This window comes from Salmo salar, chromosome 26 (genome assembly GCF_965601325.2).
Source record: "Salmo salar chromosome 26, fSalSal1, whole genome shotgun sequence".
NCBI lineage: Eukaryota > Metazoa > Chordata > Actinopteri > Salmoniformes > Salmonidae > Salmo > Salmo salar.
In genome coordinates, this window is record NC_138316.1 from 3,159,304 (window position 1) to 3,180,602 (window position 21,299).

The 21,299-nt window shown below is 43.0% G+C and overlaps 1 protein-coding gene across 1 annotated transcript; it reads right to left on the bottom strand.

Moving 5' to 3' along the window:
- Positions 1–13,897: 13,897 nt before the first annotated feature.
- Positions 13,898–17,011, bottom strand: LOC106587035 (serine/threonine-protein phosphatase 2A catalytic subunit beta isoform). Its single transcript, XM_014174887.3, has 7 exons — positions 16,552–17,011; positions 15,936–16,145; positions 15,636–15,809; positions 15,390–15,479; positions 15,138–15,299; positions 14,390–14,508; positions 13,898–14,260 (listed from the first exon to the last, which is right to left on the bottom strand). Exons 1-7 carry the CDS (start codon positions 16,651–16,653, stop codon positions 14,188–14,190), a joined length of 930 nt encoding a protein of 309 aa, XP_014030362.1. The 5' UTR covers positions 16,654–17,011; the 3' UTR covers positions 13,898–14,187.
- Positions 17,012–21,299: the final 4,288 nt, after the last annotated feature.

Below are 21,299 nucleotides of genomic sequence, written 5' to 3' on the forward strand. Positions count from 1 at the left end.
GGATTTTGTCCCACTCCTCTTTGCAGATCTTCTCCAAGTCATTAAGGTCTCGAGGCTGACGTTTGGCAACTCGAACCTTCAGCTCCCTCCACAGATTTTCTATGGGATTAAGGTCTGGAGACTGGCTAGGCCACTCCAGGGCTTTAATGTGCTTCTTCTTGAGCCACTCCTTTGTTGCCTTGGCCGTGTGTTTTGGGTCATTGTCATGCTGGAATACCCATCCACGACCCATTTTCAATGCCCTGGCTGAGGGAAGGAGGTTCTCACCCAAGATTTGACGGTACATGGGCCCCGTCTATCTTTCCTTTTCATGCGGTGAAGTAGTCTTGTCCCCTTAGTGAAAAACAACCCCAAAGCATAATGTTTCCACCTCCCTGTTTGACAGTGGAGATGATGTTCTTGGGGTCATAGGCAGCATTCCTCCTCCTCCAAACACGGCGAGTTGAGTTGATGCCAAAGAGCTCCATTTTGGTCTCATCTGACCACAACACGTTCACCCAGTTGTCCTCTGAATCATTCAGATGTTCATTGGCAAACTTCAGACAGGCATGTATATGTGCTTTCTTGAGCAGGGGGACCTTGCGGGCGCTGCAGGATTTCAGTCCTTCACGGCGTAGTGTGTTACCAATTGTTTTCTTGGTGACTATGGTCCCAGCTGCCTTGAGATCATTGACAAGATCCTCCCGTGTAGTTCTGGGCTGATTCCTCACCGCTCTCATGATCATTGCAACTCCACGAGGTGAGAGCTTGCATGGAGCCCCAGGCCGAGGGAGATTGACAGTTCTTTTGTGTTTCTTCCATTTGGGAATAATCACACCAACTTTTGTCACCTTCTCACCAAGCTGCTTGGCAATGGTCTTGTAGCCCATTCCAGCCTTGTGTAGGTCTACAATCTTGTCCCTGACATCCTTGGAGAGATCTTTGGTCTTGGCCATGGTGGAGAGTTTGGAATCTGATTGATTGCTTCTGTGGACAGGTGTCTTTTATACAGGTAACAAACTGAGATTAGGAGCACTCCCTTTAAGAGTGTGCTCCTAATCTCAGCTCGTTACCTGTATAAAAGACACCTGGGAGCCAGAAATCTTTCTGATTGAGAGGGGGTCAAATACTTATTTCCCTCATTAAAATATATTTAAAACATTTTGACATGCATTTTTCTGGATTTTTTTGTTGTTATTCTGTCTCTCACTGTTCAAATAAACCTTCCATTAAAATTATAGACTGATCATTTCTTTGTCAGTGGGCAAATGTACAAAATCAGCAGGGGATCAAACACTTTTTTCCCTCACTGTACCTGGAGTCTTCACATATGAATGAATGGTGTCACGTGATCAATGACTTTGTCCATTCACATACAGTTGAAGTCAGAAGTTCATATACACTTAGGTTGGAATCATTAAAACTCGTTTTTCAATCACTCCACACATTTCTTGTTAACAAACTATAGTTTTGGCAAGTCGGTTAGGACATCTACTTTGTGCATGACACAAGTAATTTTTTCAACAATTGTTTACAGGCAGATTATTTCACTTATAATTCACTGTATCACAATTCCAGTGGGTCAGAAGTTTACATACAGTAAGTTGACTGTGCCTTTCAACAGCTTGGAAAATTCCAGAAAATGATGTCATTGCTTTAGGCTTTAGGCTAATTGACATCATTTGAGTCATTTGGAGGTGTACCTGTGGATGTATTTCAAGGCCTACCTTCAAACTCAGTGCGTCTTTGCTTGACATCATGGAAAAATCAAAAGAAATCATCCAAGACCTAAGGAAAAAAGATTGTAGACCTCCACAAGTCTGGTTCATCCTTGGGAGCAATTTCCAAACGCCTGAAGGTACCACGTTCATCTGTACAAATAGTAGCATGCAAGTGTAAACACCATGGGACCACGCATCTGTCATACCGCTCAGGAAGGAGAAGTGTTCTGTCTCCTAAAGATGAACGTACTTTGTTGCGAAAAGTGCAAATCAATCCCAGAACAACAGCAAAGGACCTTGTGAAGATGCTGGAGGAAACAGGTACAAAAGTATCTATATCCACTGTAAAATGAGTCCTACATCGACATAACCTGAAAGGCCGCTCAACGAGGAAGAAGCCACTGCTCCAAAACCACCATAAAACGCCAGACTACGGTTTGCAACTGCACATGGGGACACAGATCGTACTTTTTGGAGAAATGTCCTCTGGTCTGATGCAACAAAAATAGAACTGTTTGGCCATAATGACCATCGTTATGTTTGGAGGAAAAAGGGGGAGGCTTGCAAGCCGAAGAACACCAACCCAACCGTGAAGCACGGGGGCGGCAGCATCATGTTGTGGGGGTGCATTGCTGCAGGAGGGATTGGTGCACTTCACGAAATAGATGGCCTCATGAGGCAGGAAAATTATGTGGACAAGACATCAGTCAGGAAGTTAAAGCTTGGTCGCAAATGGGTCTTCCAATTGGACAATGACCCCAAGCATACTTCCAAAGTTGTGGCAACATGGCTTAAGGACAACAAAGTCAAGGTATTGGAGTGGCCATCACAAAGCCCTGACCTCAATCCCATCGAAAATTTGTGGGCAGAACTGAAAGTGTGTGCGAGCAAGGAGGCCTACAAACCTGACTCAGTTACACCAGCTCTGTCAGGAGGAATGGCCAAAATTCACCCAACTTATTGTGGGAAGCTTGTGCAAGGCTACCCAAAACGTTTGACCCAAGTTAAACAATTTAAAGGCAATGCTACCAAATACTAATTCAGTGTATGTAAACTTCTGACCCACTGGGAATGAGATGAAACTAATAAAAAGCTGAAGTAAATCATTTTCTCTACTATAATTCTGACATTTCACATTCTTAAAATAAAGTGGGGATCCTAACTGACCGAAGACAGGGAATTTTTACTAGGATTAAATGTCAGGAATTGTGAAAATCTGAGTTTAAATGTATTTGGCTAAGGTGTATGTAAACTTCCGACTTCAACTGTGTGTTCTGATTCCATTTTGAATTCACATTTGTAGTTTAAGATGAACACCAATAATACTTTAAACAAATTATTAATGTATTCTGCTTTTTATATAACTCAGGAATGTGATTAATTATTGTGTAGCCACAGATGTCTTGGTTCATATGGATAAAGGTGTATGTAAACTTCCGACTTCAACTGTATACAGTGCATTTGGAAAGTATTCAGACCCCTTGACTTTTTCCACATTTTGTTACGTTACAGCCTTATTCTAAAATATATATATTTTTAAATCCTCATCAATCTACACGCAATACCCCATAATGACAAAGCGAAAACAGGTTTTTAGAATTTTTTGCAAATGTATTAAAAAACAAAACAGAAATACCTTATTTAGTATTCAGACCATTTTCTATGAGATTCAAAATTGAGCTCAGGTGCATCCTGTTTCCATTGGTCATCCTTGAGATGTTTCTAAAACTTGATTGGAGTCCACCTGTGGTCAATTGAATTGATTGGACATGATTTGGAAAGGCACACACCTGTCTATATAAGGTCCCACAGTTGACAGTGCATGTCAGAGAAAAAGCCAAGTCATGAGGTCGAAGGAATTGTCCATAGAGCGCTGAGACAGGATTGTGCCGAGGAACAGATTTGGGGCAGGGTACCAAAAAATGTCTACAGCATTGAAGGTCCCCAAGAACACTGTGGCCTGCATCATTCTTAAATGGAAGAATTTCGGAACCACCAAGACTCTTCCTAGAGCTGGCCATCAGGCCAAACTGAGCAATCGGGGGGAAAAGGGCCTTGGTCAGGGATGTGACCATGAACCCGATGGTCACTAAGAGAGCTCCTCTTTGGAGTTGGGAGAACCTTCCGGAAGGACAACCATCTCTGCAGAACTCCACCAGTCAGACCTTTATGGTAGAATGGCCAGACAGAAGCCACTCCTCAATAAAAGGCACATGACAGCCCACTTGGAGTTTGCCAAAAGGCACCTAAAGGACTCTGGTCTGATGAAACCAAGATTGAACCCTTGGCCTGAATGCTAAGCATCACGTCTGGAGGAAACCTGGCACCATCCCTACGTTGAAGCATGGTGGTCGCAGCAGCATGCTGTGGGGATGTTTTTTTAGCAGCAGGGAGACTAGTCAGGATTGAGGGAAAGATGAACCGAGTAAAGTACAGAGAGATCCTTGATGAAAACCTGCTCCAGAGCGCTTAGGACCTCAGACTGGGGAGACGGTTCTCCTTCCAACGGGACAACAACCTTTAGCATACAGCCAAGACAACAAAGGAGTGGCTTTGGGACAATGACTGTCCTTGAGTGGCCCAGCCAGACCCCAGACTTAAACCTGATCTAACATCTCTGGAGAGACCTGAAAAAATCTGTGCAGCAACGCTCCCCATCCAACCTGAGAGAGCTTGAAAGGATCGGCAGAGAAGAATTGGAGAAACTCCCCAAATACAGGTGTGCCAAGCTTGTAGCGTTGTACCCAAAACTTGAGGCTTGAATCTCTGCCAAAGGTGTTTCAACAAAATACTGAGTAAAGGGTCAATATGCTTATGTAAATGTGATATTTCCGTAAAAAATAATAATCAATTTAATCCATTTTAGAATAAGGCTGTAACGTAATAAAATGTGGAAAAACTCAAGCAGTCTGAATATTTTTCAAATGCTCTGTACAGTCATTGAGTACCACAGTATGAGTCTTAATACCCATAAAGCTCATCAGTAAAACCCGGAGATGGTTCCAATCGTTTTTATCCCTATACATTTTTGCATCCGGAATTTTAGAACTTTCTGTGTTTCATTTAGGTTTCACCTGGCGTGACGTTTTGATAGCAATGTAATTCTCTCTCGGACAAGGTGAGTTTTCTCAATATATTCGCCTCAATTTACTCTCAATAATTCAAAATGCTAATTAGCAACAGAGAAGACCTCAGCAAGACTACAAATTTCTGCAGGAATCTCCTGCACATCATCTGTCACGCCCTGACCAGCAGAGGGAGTAGTTGTTTAGTATTTTGGTCAGGACGTGGCAGAGGGATGTTTGTTTTGTATGGTGGTGGTTTTGTGTGTGTTGTAGAGGAGTGTTTGATTTAGTTGTTCCTGGGTTTTGGGTGTATGTTCTAGGTTAGTATTTTCTAGGTTGTATTTCTGCATTCTGTCTAGTTTAGGTTTTCTATGTTTAGGTTTGGGTGCTGGACTCTCAATTGGAGGCAGGTGTTTCTAGTTGCCTCTGATTGAGAGTCCTATATAGGGGTGTGTGTTTGTTTGGTAGGTTGTGGGTAGTTATCTTTTGCATTGCTGTCTGTTCAGCCAGTGAAACTGGCATCTGTCGTGTTTATTGTTTTTCGTGTACATCATAGTTAATAAAATGATGTGGAGCACGCAACCCGCTGCGTATTGGTCTGACAGTGATTTCGAGATATATTCAGATGAAGGTGAAGATTGTGACATCATCTCTAGCTGACACTGTCAGCTACCGTTCACCATCCAACCCAACCAGCATGCCCAGAGACCTTCTGTGCCCAATTCATGAATTTGCATCCTCTGTTTTAGCTAGCCATTGACTACACTTTAGCTAGAAAGTTAGCAGAGCAATAGATCTAAAAAATGGTTTTACTTAGCCTAGATAATTGTTTGTACAGTATGTTGACTTAGGTGTCTATTTCTGACCTTATGGCATTTTGCAAGGATGAGCATAAGAGCATTAAAAGGGGAGAAGACCACTAAATCTGTCCATGTTTAGAACTACTTCATATTAAGGTCTGTTTTGTGTAGGCTTACCCTGGCGTGACGTTTTGATAACTGCGCAAATCTCTCTCGGACAAGGTAACTTTTATTAATATATACATTCGCCTGTAACTACACCCCCAAAAACGAAATGCTAATTAGGCACTAATGTGGTTATCATACAGAACTACACATCTTGTCGCAAGCTTTGGCGTCATCCCTCAAGCAAATTTCTCAATGCAAACTCATTGACTAGTAGCATGTAACCTAGCAAGTAGATATTATAGCCTTTTTAGTTTCTCTGTTAAATCATTGTTATTGTGTTTCTCGTGTGTATTCTTGTTTAGCATTTTTTCAAATTACCTAGCTAGCTACTTTAGCATGTTTTAATTACTCACCTTTTTTGAATTACCCTCTGCCTGGCCTTTTGTAGCGAACTAGCTAACATTAGTTAGGTCTCTCCACTAATCAGAAGCAAGGATGGTTCTGTGTTATGTACCGGATTGTAACCGCTACTCCGATAAGCACACTTGCATTTTATCGTTTTCTGTTTTCGCGAGGCATCGCTGGAACTGTGTGATAAGGTAAGCCCTGTTTTGCTAGCTGCTATTTTGGTTAGGTCAAAGACCTGTGGTTAGCTAGGTGTTTATGAAAATTAGCTAGATACCCACTGACTGTAGTTACGTGTACAACATACATTACCTACCATTTTTAAAGTAAAAATAAAAACAACATAGGCTAACATAATGACTGACCTTTTTATTGACAAGTCTTTAGTGAGCTAGCCAGATACTTTTCACGTGGTGACATGCTAGCTAACGTTAGCCCCCCAGGGAAGGGATATTTAGCTAGCTAGTTAACATTAACTCACCATTCGTGTAGTCAGACTTGCTAGCCAATGTTAGGCCGGCACCATGGCAAGGATAGTTGGCTAGCTAGCATGTCACCACTTACAAAAGTCTGACTACACGAATGGTGAGCTAATGTTAACTAGCTAGTTAAACATTGCCTGGTGGTCTAGTTAGTTAGGCACCTTGGTTGTCTAGTTAGCTACATTAGCTAAATGTTTCCCCATACATAACACAGAAACAGGTTTTGTTCCACAAGTGCATCTGTTGTGACCTTTTACTTGACAAGTCTTTAGTGAGACAGTCAGCAAGTTAACCTTAACTCAAAAGTTAGTGTAGTCAGACTTGCTAGCTAACGTTAGGCCGGCACCATTTTCTGAGCACCCCCTGGGTGCAAAAACCAAAATGTGCCCCTGGACCGAGTTTGGGAAACCCTGAGCTAGCATGTCACCACATAGAAAAGTCTGACTACATGAACGGTGAGGTAATGTTAACTAACTAGCAACATATCTCCAGATTGGCTAGCTTTCTCACACATGACTTTTGGGCTCAATGTTTTCCCATACGAAACACACATGGTTTGTACCACAAGTTCATCTGTTGTACATGCCTAATCAAAGGACCTGTGAAGTCAGTTATGCATGTCAGCAGGGATGAAAATTAAGTTAGCCTGAGTCTAGTACTTTTCAGACTGGGCTAGTAGACAATGTGCCAAAATAGCCTGACACAGCAGTGTATTTTTTTCCTTTATAAACATTGCATGCCACAGATTTGGGACCAGAATGTAGAAATCATGGTCTGTTGGCCAGTGCCCAAAATCCTTACGTTACATCCCTGCAGGTCAGTCCCTTTGCTGGCTCTCCTCAGTGGCCTCATGGCTGAGGGTTTTAACTTTCGTCTTGAGAATTCGAAGTACAGTCGTATAGCTCATCGGAATTCTTCACCTCTTCGAGCAAATAGCAACCTACACTATCCTGATCATCTAGTTGAGCATTCCAGATAATTACTCAATATCAGCAGAAATGTCTGCTCCACATAGTAGGATTTTAGATGTGCAGATAGACCAAAGCCCAGTCTATTTTACTGTTACTATAGTCAAGTCTGTGGGTTACGGTATTTAAATATATGTTACCATTTAGTAATCAGCCTAGCTAGCTAGTAAAAAAAAATTTAAAGTGTCTTTCAGACACTAACTGAAAACACTTGGGTCTGCAGCTGCCATTTTCTGTTGGGAAAGACAAATGTTCCTGTATTTACCAGAAAAGGTAGCTCATCCACCATGGAGGAAGAGGAGGATCCAGACTCATCCACCATGGCAGACGAAGTGTAGGAAGCTGCTGTCTGCACTGTTGTATGTTCTCACTGAGGCATCTTGAGGAAACATTAGTACAGGAGAATCAGCTGTATACCTGCAACAGGTATTCAGCATCACAGCTGTCTGATAAAGTACTTAGGATGGAAACAGGACTTCCAAACAGACATGTTCAACATCGTTGTTGAATACTTGGAACGTTACAAGGAATGGGTTGTCTACTTTGCCATGTGGAGGGTCGAGATGCTGTCATTTGAGGATCAAGTGTTTATGGCGCTTATGAAGTTGCGTCACAGCTACACCAACTTGCATCTGGCTCAACTATTCCATTGTAGTGCAAGCACTGTCAGCAACGTTACCATCACTTTCATTAACATCACGAAGACTGTTCCAATTCGGGAGAAGAACGTGCTTCACTGTGACTTATCAGGGTCCAGAAGAAACTGCAGGATGGTCATTGACTGTACTGACATAGAAGTTGCTTCTCCAAATCCGATGGATCTGCAGAAGCAAACCTACTGTGTACTACTCAATGCACTCCTTCAAGCTACTCCTGGGAGTTGCAACTAATGTGGTGAAAACATACTGCAGTGATCTGTATCCAGGATCTGTGTCGGACAAAGCCATTGACCAGAATTCAGGGTTTAAGATCTTCACGTCTGGAGACATGGCAGACCGTCTCTTATGACCGGAAATAACTTCTGGACATCAGAACTGCGATTACTCACCAAGAACAGTCAGAATCCTTTTTTTCCATTAACAAGTCCGACGTGAATGACATGCAGCTTTCCCGGGAACAGGCCCAGATCCCCGTCATTTGCGTGAAGAGAAGGCGTAGAAAAATGGGCCGGAGCGCCTTCTGAGAATTTGCAGGCGATCGAATAAACCCCCACTGCACGTTTGCTAGCAGAATGGAAGGTAATCTTTGGAAAATAAAATAGATGACCTACGCGGAAGATTAAACTACAAACGGAACATTCAAAACTGTAATATCTTATGCTTCACAGAGTCGTGGCTGAATGACAACATTATGAACATACAGCTGACTGTTTATATGCTGTATCAGCAGGATAGAACAGCAGCGTCTGGTAAGACAAGGGGTGGCAGACTATGTATTTTTATAAATAACAGCTCGTGCTGTTATTTATAAAAGGAAGTCTCAAGGTTTTGCTCACCTGAGGTAGAGTACCTCATGATAAGCTGTAGTCCACACTATCTACCTAGAGAGTTTTAATCTGTATTTTACTTTAATGCAGGGAAACTTAAATCCGTCGAACCAAATCTCTATCAGCATGTTAAATGTGCAACCAGAGGAAAAACTCTAGACCACCTTTACTCCACATAGAGATGCGTACAAAGCTCTGCCTCGCCCTCCATTTCGCAAATCTGACCATAATTATATCCTCCTGATTCCTGCTTACAAGCAAAAATTAAAGCTGGGAACACCAGTGACTCGATCAATAAAAAAGTGGTCAGATTAAGCATATGCTAAGCTACAGGACTGTTTTGCTAGCACAGACTGGAATATGTTCCCGGGATTCCTCCGATGGCATTGAGGAGTACACCAGTCATTGGCATCATCAATAAGTGCATCGACGACATCGTTCCCACAGTGACCGTACGTACATACCCCAACCAGAAGCCATGGATTACAGGCAACATCCACACTGAGCTAAAGGCTCGAGCTGCCGCCTTCAAGGAGCGGGACTCTAGCCTGGAAGCTTATAAGAAATCCCGCTATATCCTCCGATAAACCATCAAACAGGCAAAGCGTCAATACAGGACTAAGATCGAATCGTACTACACCGGCTCAAACGCTCGTTGGATGTGGCAGGGCTTTCAAATCATTACAGACTACAAAGGGAAGCACAGCCAAGAGCTGCCCAGTGACACAAGCCTACGAGACAAGCTAAACTACTTCTATGCTCGCTTCGAGGTAAATAACACTGAAACATGCATGAGAGCACCAGCTGTTCTGGAAGACTGTGTGATCACAGTCTCCGCAGCCACTGTGAGTAAGACCTTTTAAACAGGTCAACATTCACAGACAGATTACCAGGATGTGTACTGGGAGCATACGCTGACAAACTGGCAAGTGTCTTCACTGACATTTTCAACCTCTCCCTGTCCGAGTCTGTAATACCAACATGTTTTAAGCAGACCACCATAGTCCCTGTGCGCAAGAACACTAAGGTAACCTGCGTAAATGACTACCGACCCGTAGCACTCACGTCTGTAGCCATGAAGTGCTTTGAAAGGCTGGTCATGGCTCACATCAACACCATTATCCCAGAAACCCTAGACCCACTCCAATTTGCATACGGCCCTAACAGATCCACAGATGATGCAATCTCTATTGCACTCCACACTGCCCTTTCCCACCTGGACAAAAGGAACACCTATGTGAGAATGCTATTCATTGACTACAGCTCAGAGTTCAACACCATAGTGCCCTCAAAGCTCATCAATAAGCTAAGGACCCTGGGACTAAACATCTCCCTCTGCAACTGGATCCTGGACTTCCTGACGGGCCGCCACCATGTGGTAAGGATAGGTAACAACCCATCCGCCACGCTGATCCTTAAAACAGGGGCCCCTCAGGGGTGCGTGCTCAGTCCCCTCCTGTGCTCCCTGTTCACTCATGACTGCACGGCCAGGCACAACTCCAACACCATCATTAAGTTTGCCGATGACACAACAGTGGTAGGCCTGATCACCGACAACAATGAGACAGCCTATAGGGAGGAGGTCTGGAGACCTAGCCATGTGGTGCCAGGACAACAACCTCTCCCTCAACGTGACCAAGACCAAAGGAGATGATTGTGGACTACAGGAAAAAGAGGTCCGAGCATGCCCCCATTCTCATCGACAGGGCTGTAGTGGAGCAGGTTGAGAGCTTCAAGTTCGTTGTTGTCCACATCACCAACAAACTAACATGGTCCAAGCACACCAAGACCGTTGTGAAGTGGGCACAACAAAACCTATTCCCCCTCAGGAGACTGAAAAGATTTGGCATGGGTCCTCAGATCCTCAAAAGGTTCTATAGCTGCACCATCGAGAGCATCCTGACTGGTTGCATCACTTCCTGGTATGGCAACTGCTCGGCCTCTGACCGCAAGGCACTACAGAGGGCAGTGCGTATGGCCCAGTACATCACTGGGGCTAAGCTTCCTGCCATCCAGGACCTCTATACCAGGCGGTGTAAGAGGAAGGACCTAAAAATTGTCAAAGACTCCAGCCACCCTAGTCATAGACTGTTCTCTCTCTACCGCATGGCAAGCGGTACCAGAGCGCCAAGTCTAGGTCCAAGAGGCTTCTAAACAGCTTCTACCCCCAGGCCATAAGACTCCTGAACATCTAATCAAATGGCTACCCAGACTATTTGCATTGCCCCCCCCCCCCCCCCCCTTACTCCGCAGCTACTCTGTTGTTATCTATTCATAGTCACTATAATTTAATAACTCTACCTACATGTACATAATTCCTGGACTAACCAGTGCCCCCACACATTCACTCTGTACCGGTACCCCCCCCCTGTATATAGTCTCGCTATTGTTATTTTACTGCTGCTCTTTAATTACTTGTTACTTTTATTTCTTATTTGTATTTTTTTAACTGCATTGTTGGTTAGAGGCTCGTTAAGTAAGCATTTCACCTGTTGTATTCGGTGCATGTGACTAATATTTGATTTTAGAACATTAGGCTCACCCCACGAGAAGCAGTGCATGATGAACGCCACCCTCAGCAAGGAGATCTGCTGGAAGTGATGTCTCTCCCATCCTGCATTTACCAGAAAAGGAAGCTCTCCACAACAAAGGGAACAAGAAATAATTTAAACATCACGGATATAAATTCCCACTGTGCCCATGATAAAATGCAAAGTGAATTGTGTTGTACTACTGAATGAAACTGAGACCACTCAGACCAGTCTTTGTGATTGGACTTATGTTAACTACATTACATTAGTTGGCTGCTTTGAGAAAAACTTGTATGTAATATAACCTATTCTGTGAGCCTAGTGTGTGTGTATGAACTGTGGAATATTTTTGGATCACTGGCTTCCCTGAAAACAGGTACAGGAGGCGCGACAAACGCTAATGCAGTGCCCCCCCCCCCCCCCCCCCCCACACACACGAAAAATTATTGGAATAAAATCAAGGGAAGAACAAAAACTGATTTGTGCCATAACACAAGATATTTAGAGATGTTCACTGTTGCAGTGCCAATTTTGGGAGTATGTGGTCCTTGAAAACTATTGTAGTCTGCCAGAGGTTGTCACGCTGGATAGGCATGGTGATGGTGGCTTTGGTGGTCCACGCAATAAAGAAGCAAGTGTGCCTTCCAGTGATGTGGATCTGCCCTTGGACCTGGTGCCAGTAAGGATGATCTTCAGAGGCTATAAGACCCTCCCTCTTCCTGGATATAAAAAATCCTTCAACTTCACTGCCTCTTCAATGGTAAGGTCCCTTGCACCATACGGACACTTGACCTCCACCCCCGCTGTGGTGCCGCCAGACCATACGGTGAGGCACCCAGTATTCCTGACCCCATGACACAAAGCCCTGACTCCTGCACATCCATCCCAGTAGCTTTTTTGATGACCTGTAAAGTGGGAGGCATAACGAAGAGGACAACACCCCATCCAACAACTGATCTCACGCCACTTTTTAGCAGCGACAGAGCAACGCGCTTGGCCATTACCACTGCTACAAAATTGCTGGCCATCAACATCCCTCTATTCATGGTGTGCCAGTTGGGGTGACCCTGACCAAAGTTACCCCCCCCCCCCCACTATAGCTGCACTTCTTCACATGGCCAGACTTGGTGGTCTTCTCCCCATTTAATGCTTTTATGCTCATTCTTGAAAAATGCCATAAGGCTAGTCTGATAAAGGACATTTTACCACAACTGTGCTCAGGGCTTGCTAGTTCCTGCTAGTGGATTTTTTATTTCCACTTTTGCCGTCGAGGCACTTGATTGGTACTTATAACCATGGATAGAGCAAAACCAACTACTACAATCCTTGATTGCGAAAAATGGATAAAGGGGTATAGCCAAAAAGCAGTGTGGTAACTTGATAGTCAGGAAACAGTATAGGATCAGCAAAGTTTGTCAGCCTCAGTGTGAAAAGATATATTTTCATTCCATTGTCCTTTCCATCATTTGGGGAAACTTACCCCAGCTCAGTGTGGCTTAATGTAAAAAGCCCTCAAGTACCCTTATTCCAGCCTCATTACTAACTGAAACAGTAAAGCTGACCTGAGTGATAACTGACAATAAGAGGACCGTTAAATGCTCATTATCTTTATTCAAATTATAAGGTTGCTGAGATGTTCAGCAGAGCAAGTCATCTTTATGAATGCCACTTGGCCTAAGAAGCTAAATGACTTTCAGGAATCTAAGTTTACAATCTAGCAAAAAAAACATTTCATACCATAGTCAGTTTGAGTAGCTACAGATAACATGAGCTGGTCTACAACCAAATATTGTGTCCATTACAGGAAAGCCCCATACAAACCAGCCCATAGATTTAACTAACCTGTTCTTGGAGATACTTTCTTCGTTCTCAATTAAGTGAGAAAAAAAGGACCTTAAACTGTCAATTTCCAGTTGCTTCTATAAAAACTAGAGAATTCAGAAAGATATTACATTCATGTTTTGTGTCAAGTGAGATGCCTCTTGCATGTGTGTAGAGCTTTGTTTTGGTCACACTTTAGAAACAACTAGTTCCTGCAAAGGTGCTTGGAAATGCTAGATATGCAGCAGTTAAGATTGTGAGGAACCACAGAGTGGTACAAAACATGGATTTAATCTTTGTTAGCTTTTTTTTTTTTTATAGAAACTGACAGTGCTAAAAAAATATTATGCTGAAATGAATGAAGAAAGTGTCAACAAGAACAGGTTAGTTAACTCTATGGGCTGGTTTGTATGGGGCTTTCTTGTAATGGCCACAAAATACTTGGTTATCACATCTTGTGTACAATCTGTAGCAACATTGGCCAAATAGTATTCTATTGAAGTAAAAAAAAAAGAAAAAAAAAAAGGCAAGTTTTACATGTCTTAAGATTTTATGGCACATTTTGGTCCATGTTGGTACTTTCATTATTCAATCACTTTAAAACATGTATAAAAAAAAAAAAAGAAAAGTTAAACATGTATTGTAAATGTTTATCAGCACAGCATTATGACAGCATTTTCTAAACTGCAGAGGGGGTTCTTGCTATTATTTTGTAGGTTTTCTATACCATTATCTTCTGTAGAATGCATTTATTAAACCCCTCTTGTACAGTATATTCAAATCTAGATGTGCAGTACTTGAACAAGGATTGCTTCAAACATTTACAGGAAGTAGTCAGGGGTGCGTCTAGTCACATGAGGCTCTCCGCGTCGAGGAGCCGGGTCGAACTGTAGGCTGAAGGGGATTGAGAAAGACAATATGGTCAGATTGTTTTCTGTGGCTCGAACACTTTTGTGCAAACATTGGATGTCTGATCTACACAATTTGAATAGTAGGAAAGTCACTAGAAATCCTCATACTTACAAAGAATATTTGAGTGTATCATCCAGCTCCATGATGGCTGCCTGGTTGCCACAGCGATAGCAGTAATTTGGTGCACTGAAAATGGTGACAACATTTTTGTCATGGCCCCAGTTGTATCCCTGAAGAAAAACAATTAAGAACCAGGCGTAAGGCATTGTTTGCACCCTTGTATAATATACAATCCTAACGATGTGGCAGGTCTCCAAACATCCCTAGTAATAACAATTAGAAAGAAATACTTCCAAGTTGTTATTCACGTCATAAACAAGTACAATGGCCAACGTGTGGGAACCCAAATGCCGGTCGCCATCTGCGCACATTCAATTTTGCCTAGATATACACCATTTTTTGGGTTGTCATTACGCTTAAAGTTTTGATTATTTATTGAATGGTCGCTAAGATTATTTGGTTGATCATTGCAAAATACCCATTTTGAATGCCGCTGTTAGTAAGAATGCTAAAGCTTGACAGACTAGCAAAGTAGCCAAATAACCTTTCTGGTTGAAGTATAATGCAGTTGATTTGCGATGACACAAACATTAAGCAGGACATCCACAGGAGCCTTACAAACCAATCCTAATCCCAAAGTAGTGTGAAATGCACTCATAAGCAACATGTAAATGGGGCTTTTTTGCTGGCAGTCTGAACTCCTGTGTTTTCTCCAAAGGTGGGGAAATTGTAAATACTGACTCAGTATTATACAACTTTGATTGAAAATGTAAAAGCAGATTAACAAATTAGATTGTACCTCCATAACCAATTGATGGGCACGGGACACAAGGGTGAGTCCGTTGGCATGGTTGAAGGTTTCAGAGATGTCTTGACCAAAGGTGTAGCCAGCACCTCTAGGGGAGATACCCCAGCCACCACGGTCATCTGGGTCTGACCACAGTAGGTCACACATTGGACCCTGAAAGAAAAATAACACAGTTAATGCTGGTGCGCCATGAAAGACTTTTAGAATGACACCTATACTCTCTGTGCAACATAATATATCTACCTCGTGTGGGACCTCTTGCAAGCGGTCCAGAGCCCGTATGTGATCAAGAGTGTCTATTGAAGGAGAGAGGCCTCCATGTAGGCAGAAGATCTGGCAATATAAAAGTACAGTTTGGATTAGAAATTAGCAGTTAGTGTGGAGGATTTAAATAGAACATACTCACTTCCATTAAACATTGACTATTCAAATATTGAGTTGGTGAAACTGTACAAATGCAGATTTAATAGGGAAAGAAACCAAAAATACCTGTTCATCTACAAGTGCAGTTAGTGGGAGATAGTCAAACAGGTCTGTGAAGGATTTCCACACGTTGGCATTGCCGTATTTCCTCAAGCACTCGTCATAGAAGCCATACACCTGTGTGATTTGCCTGCTTTCATGGTTTCCTCGCAGAATTGTGATTCGTTCTTGGTACCGGACCTGCAACATTTCACCAAAAGTAATCTGTCATCATATACAGGTCTTACCTACTTGATCAACAGTGAATTATCATCATAACTTGGTACACTAGACACCTTTGTGTAAAGTGAGTTGTGAAAAGCATACCTTTAATGTGACGAGAAGAGTGACAGTTTCCACTGAGTAGTAGCCTCTATCCACGTAATCCCCCATGAACAGGTAGTTGGTGTCAGGAGATTTCCCCCCAATCTTGAAGAGTTCCATGAGATCATGGAACTGTCCATGAACATCCCCACAAACTGTGACCGGACATCGCACTTTCTGCACATTTGATTCTTTGGTAAGGATTTCCTTGGCCTGAAAACGACAATATGTACATTTAGCTAGATCATTAACATAAGGCCCTGTCCTACCAGCGAAATTGTTGATCAGATAGCTAGCCTTGCACACCCATAAATATTGATTGGATTGAAGGGCGTTCTGGATAAGTACGTTAACTGTGGTTAGTCATCTTGGTGTTAATCATCTGGATAGTTTTGTCATTCCATGTAGGCTTCAGTTTGGCTAGCTGAATGGTTAGGCCCAATTCCCGCTAACGAGAGTTAGCTAGCTAAATCGTTAGCAAGTATGCTTTGAAACTAACTGGCTACTGTTAGTTAGCTATGCTAGCTACCTATTGTTAGCTACCGTTCAACAAGCCAACTAATCTCGTCGAACAATAATTTCAGCTCTAATCTAACAAATTGGGTTTAGTTAAAGTTACCTTCTCACACAGACTCCTGACTTGATTCTCCGTAAGTTGTTTACACTCGTTGAGTTGTTCGATCCATTGATCTAATTCCTTCGTAAAAGATTTGTCTTCCATGACAGCCGTGGTATCAATCGACGTCTTGATCGGGGAAAAAAAATGTATTAGCTAAATTGACTAGCTAACTAGTTAGCTGGCTGACTTGTTAGCTGCTCCTGTCCCGGCAAAGTAATGACTCTAAAATTCAGAACTAATGACCTATCTACTTTCTAATCATGGTAAAATATATCAAACCAAAGTCTCGTAAACAGGCGAACAGAGTATTAACTGAAGGGAATCAGAGTGGATTAAAATCCCTCCGTGCGGTAGAATTTTACCGGCGACGAAGCGCTGTAGCTAGCTGGCCTACAACAATAACATACGGGGTTTTAAGGGAGTTCTAATGCCACCATTTATTACACACCAGCCACCTTGTGGTGAAGAAGACGAATTACACGCACAGGGCATTAAACGAGAAGAGTGTAATTGCAGAACGCAATTTGGGGCGTTTTCTGATATCGGCATTTCTTGATGTCAAGTTACACCCATTGATGCTCGCCATTGGTCCCTGTCCGTTTCTTTTAATTACATGTCTTTTTCCCAACGAAGAAAGCTGCAGTCAAAATAGATTTTGACAATGTTGGTAATTACTTCTCAAATAAGACACTACCTACACAATTGTCAACATAATCGGATTGCTACAGATAACTAGGAAGCTGTTATGTTAGAAACTAGCTAGCTAATTGACATTGAACATTCCCGACGAGTACAAGTCACAAGCTTTCAAGCTAACACAACAAATGCCAAAGTTTGCCGATGACACAACAGTGGTTGGCCTGATCACCGACAACGATGAGACAGCCTATAGGGAGGAGGTCAGAGACCTGGCCATGTGGTGCCAGGACAACAACCTCTCCCTCAACGTGACCAAGACCAAGGGAGATGATTGTGGACTACAGGAAAAGGAGGACCAAACACGCACCCATTCTCATCGACGGGGCTGTAGTGGAGCAGGTTGAGAGCTTCAAGTTTCTTGATGTCCACATCACCAATGAACTATCATTGTCCAAACACACCAAGCCAGTTGTGAAGAGCTGGCTCCCGAGTGGCGCAGTGTTCTAAGGCACTGCATCTGTGCAAGAGGCGTCACTACAGTCCCTGGTTCAAATCCAGGCTGTATCACATTCGGCCGTGATTGGGAGTCCCATAGGGCGGCGCACAATGGGCCCAGCGTCGTCCAGGTTTGGCCGGGATAGGCCGTCATTGTAAATAAGAATTTGTTCTTAAAACCTCTTAAGGACCGGACAATTTTCAATTTTCGCCTAAAATGACATAATTGCCTGTAACTCAGGACCTGAAGCAAGGATATGCATATTCTTGATACCATTTGAAAGGAAACACTTTGAAGTTTGTGGAAATGTAGGCGTGATATAACACATTAGATCTGGTAAAAGATAATACAAAGAAAAAATCATGCATTTAAAAAATAAAAAAAATTGAAATGCAAGAGAAGGGCCATAATGTATTATTCCAGCCCAGGCACAATTTAGATTTCGGCCACTAGATGGCAGCAGTGTATTTGCAAAGTTTTAGACTGATCCAATAAACCATTGCATTTCTGTTCAAAACTTTGTATCAAGACTGCCCAAATGTGCGTAATTGGTTTATTAATAACATTTCAAGTTAATAACTGTACACTCTCCTCAAACAATGGCATGGTATTATTTCACTGTAATAGCTACTGTAAATTGGACAGTGCAGTTAGATTAACAATAATTTAAGTTTTCTGCCAATATCAGATATGTCTATGTCCTGGGAAATGTTCTTGTTACTTACAACCTCATGCTAATCACATTAGCCTATGTTAGCTCAACCATCCCGAGGGGGACCCACCAATCCTGTAGATTAACTGTCTTGCCCAAATAAAGGTTCAATAAAAATAAAAAGAGGGCACGACAAAGCCTATTCCCCCTCGGGTCCTCAATTTCCACAGCTGCACCATCGAGAGCATCCTGACTGTTTGCATCACTGCCTGGTATGGCAACTGCTCGGCCTCTGACCGCAAGAGGGTAGTGCGTATGGCCCAGTACATGAATGGGGCAAGCTTCCTGCATTCCAGGACCTCTATACCAGGCAGTGTCAGAGGAAGGACCTAAAAAAAGACTCCAGCCACCCTAGTCATAGACTGTTCTCTCTGCTACCACATGGCAAGCAGTACCGGAGCGCCAAATCTAGGTCCAAGAGGCTTCTTAACATCTTCTACCCCCAAGCCATAAGACTCCTGAACAGCTAATCAAATGCCTACCCCCCGTGCTACTGTTATTTTACTGCTGCTCTTTAACTATGTTATTTACATTTTTTACTAAACACTTATTTTTCTTCAAACTGCATTGTTGGTTAAGGGCTTGTAAGTAAGCATTGAACTTACTTTTTTAAAACCTTTTATTTAACGAGGCAAGCCAGTTAAGAACAAATTCTTATTTACAATGACGGCCTACCAGGGAACAGTGGGTTAACTGCCTTGTTCAGGGGCAAAATGACAGATTTTTACATTGGCAGCTCGGGGATTCAATCCAGCAACCTTTTGGTTACTGGCCCAACGCTCTAACCACTAGGCTACCTGCTACCTGCCAGGTCTACAGTGTCTACCTGTTGTGTTCGGCGCATGTGTCAAATACAATTTGATGCTGTAGCAGTTGCTAGCCAGCTCCAGTTAGTCAGCTGATGTACACTATAATTTATAAACCGGTTTCAACTGTAGCTAATTAGATTAATTTGTACACGGTTATCAGCATTTTGTTCTGAATGTATTCTATATTTGCTACAAGTTAAACTTATGAAATACTAAGGTATTCTGTAACGGCCGTCGTCAAAATGAGACCAAGGTGCAGCGGAGGATGTGTTCATCGTGAATGATTTTAATGGACCGAATGAACACTATACAAAAATAAACCAAAAAACGACCAGCAACAGTTCTGTCAGGTTAACAAAACTAAACAGGAAAATATTCACCCACAAAACCCAAAGGAAAAACAGGCTGCCTAAGTATGACTCCCAATCAGCAACAACGATGTACAGCTGTTCCTGATTGGGAGCCATACCTGGCCGAAACAAAGCAATCCCAAACATAGAAAAACAGACAGAATGCCCACCCAAATCACACCCTGACCAAACCTAAATAGAGACATAAAAAGGATCTCTCAGGTCAGGGCGTGACATATTCTGACAGTGGTTTGATATTTACACTACCGTTCAAAAGTTTATGGTCACTTAGAAATGTCCTTGTTTATCAGCAACCACTAGCAACCATCCAATGGCATGTTGTGTTAGCCTTTTAAAATGATAAACTTGGATTAGCTAATTGATCATTAGAAAACCCTTTTGCAATTGTTAACACAGATGAAAACTGTTGTTTTAGACTAGTTGAGTATCTGGAGCATCAGCATTTGTGGGTTCGATTACAGGCTCAAAATGGCCAGAAACAAAGCACTTTCTTCTGAAACTCGTCAGTCTATTCTTGTTCTGAGAAATGAAGGCTATTCCATGAACATCTCGTACAACACTGTGTACTACTCCCTTCACAGAACAGCACAAACTGGCTCTAACCAGAATAGAAAGAGGAGTGGGAGGCCCCGGTGCACAACTGAGCAAGAGGACAAGTACATTAGAGTGGCTAGTTTGAGAAACAGACGCCTCACAAGTCCTCAACTGGCAGCTTCATTAAATAGTACCCGCAAAACACCAGTCTCAACGTCAACAGTGAAGAGGCGACTCCGGGAGGCTGGCCTTCTAGTCAGAGATGCGAAGAAAAGCCATATCTCAGACTGGACAATAAAAAGAAAAGATTAAGATGGGCAAAAGAACACAGACACTGGACAGAGGAACTCTGCCTAGAAGGCAAGCCCCCCGACACATAAACCATTGCTGCATAAATACTGGAGGCTGAGACAGCAGGGGTCGGGAGACACTGTGGCCCTGTCCGACGATACCCCCGGACAGGGCCAAACAGGCAGGATATAACCCCACCCACTTTGCCAAAGCACAGCCCCCACACCACTAGAGGGATATCTTCATCCACCAACTTACCATCCTGAGACAAGGCCGAGTATAGCCCACAAAGATCTCCCCCATGGCACAACCCAAGGGGGGGGCGCCAACCCGGACAGGAAGATCCCGTCAGTGACGCACCCCTCCTAGGAACGGCATGGAAGAGCACCAGTAAGCCAGTGACTCAGCCCCTGTAATAGGGTTTGAGGCAGAGAATCCCAGTGGAGAGAGGGGAACCGGCCAGGCACAGACAGCAAGGGCGGTTCGTTACTCCAGTACCTTTCCGTTCACCTTCACACTCCTGGGCCAGACTACACTCAATCATAGGACCTACTGAAGAGATGAGTCTTCAATAAAGACTTTAAGGTCGAGACCGAGTCTGCGTCTCTCACATGGATAGGACCAAATCGTAAAGATAGGTAGGTAAGCCCATGTAATGCTCTGTAGGTTAGCAGTAAAACCTTGAAATCAGCCCTTGCCTTAACAGGAATCCAGTGTAGAGAGGCTAGCACTGGAGTAATATGATCACATTTTCTGGTTCTAGTCAAGATTCTAGCACCCGTGTTTAGCACTAACTGAAGTTTATTTAGTGCTTTATCCAGGTAGCTGGAAAGTAGAGCATTGCAGTAGTCTAACCTAGAAGTGACAAAAGCATGGATACATTTTTCTGCATAAAT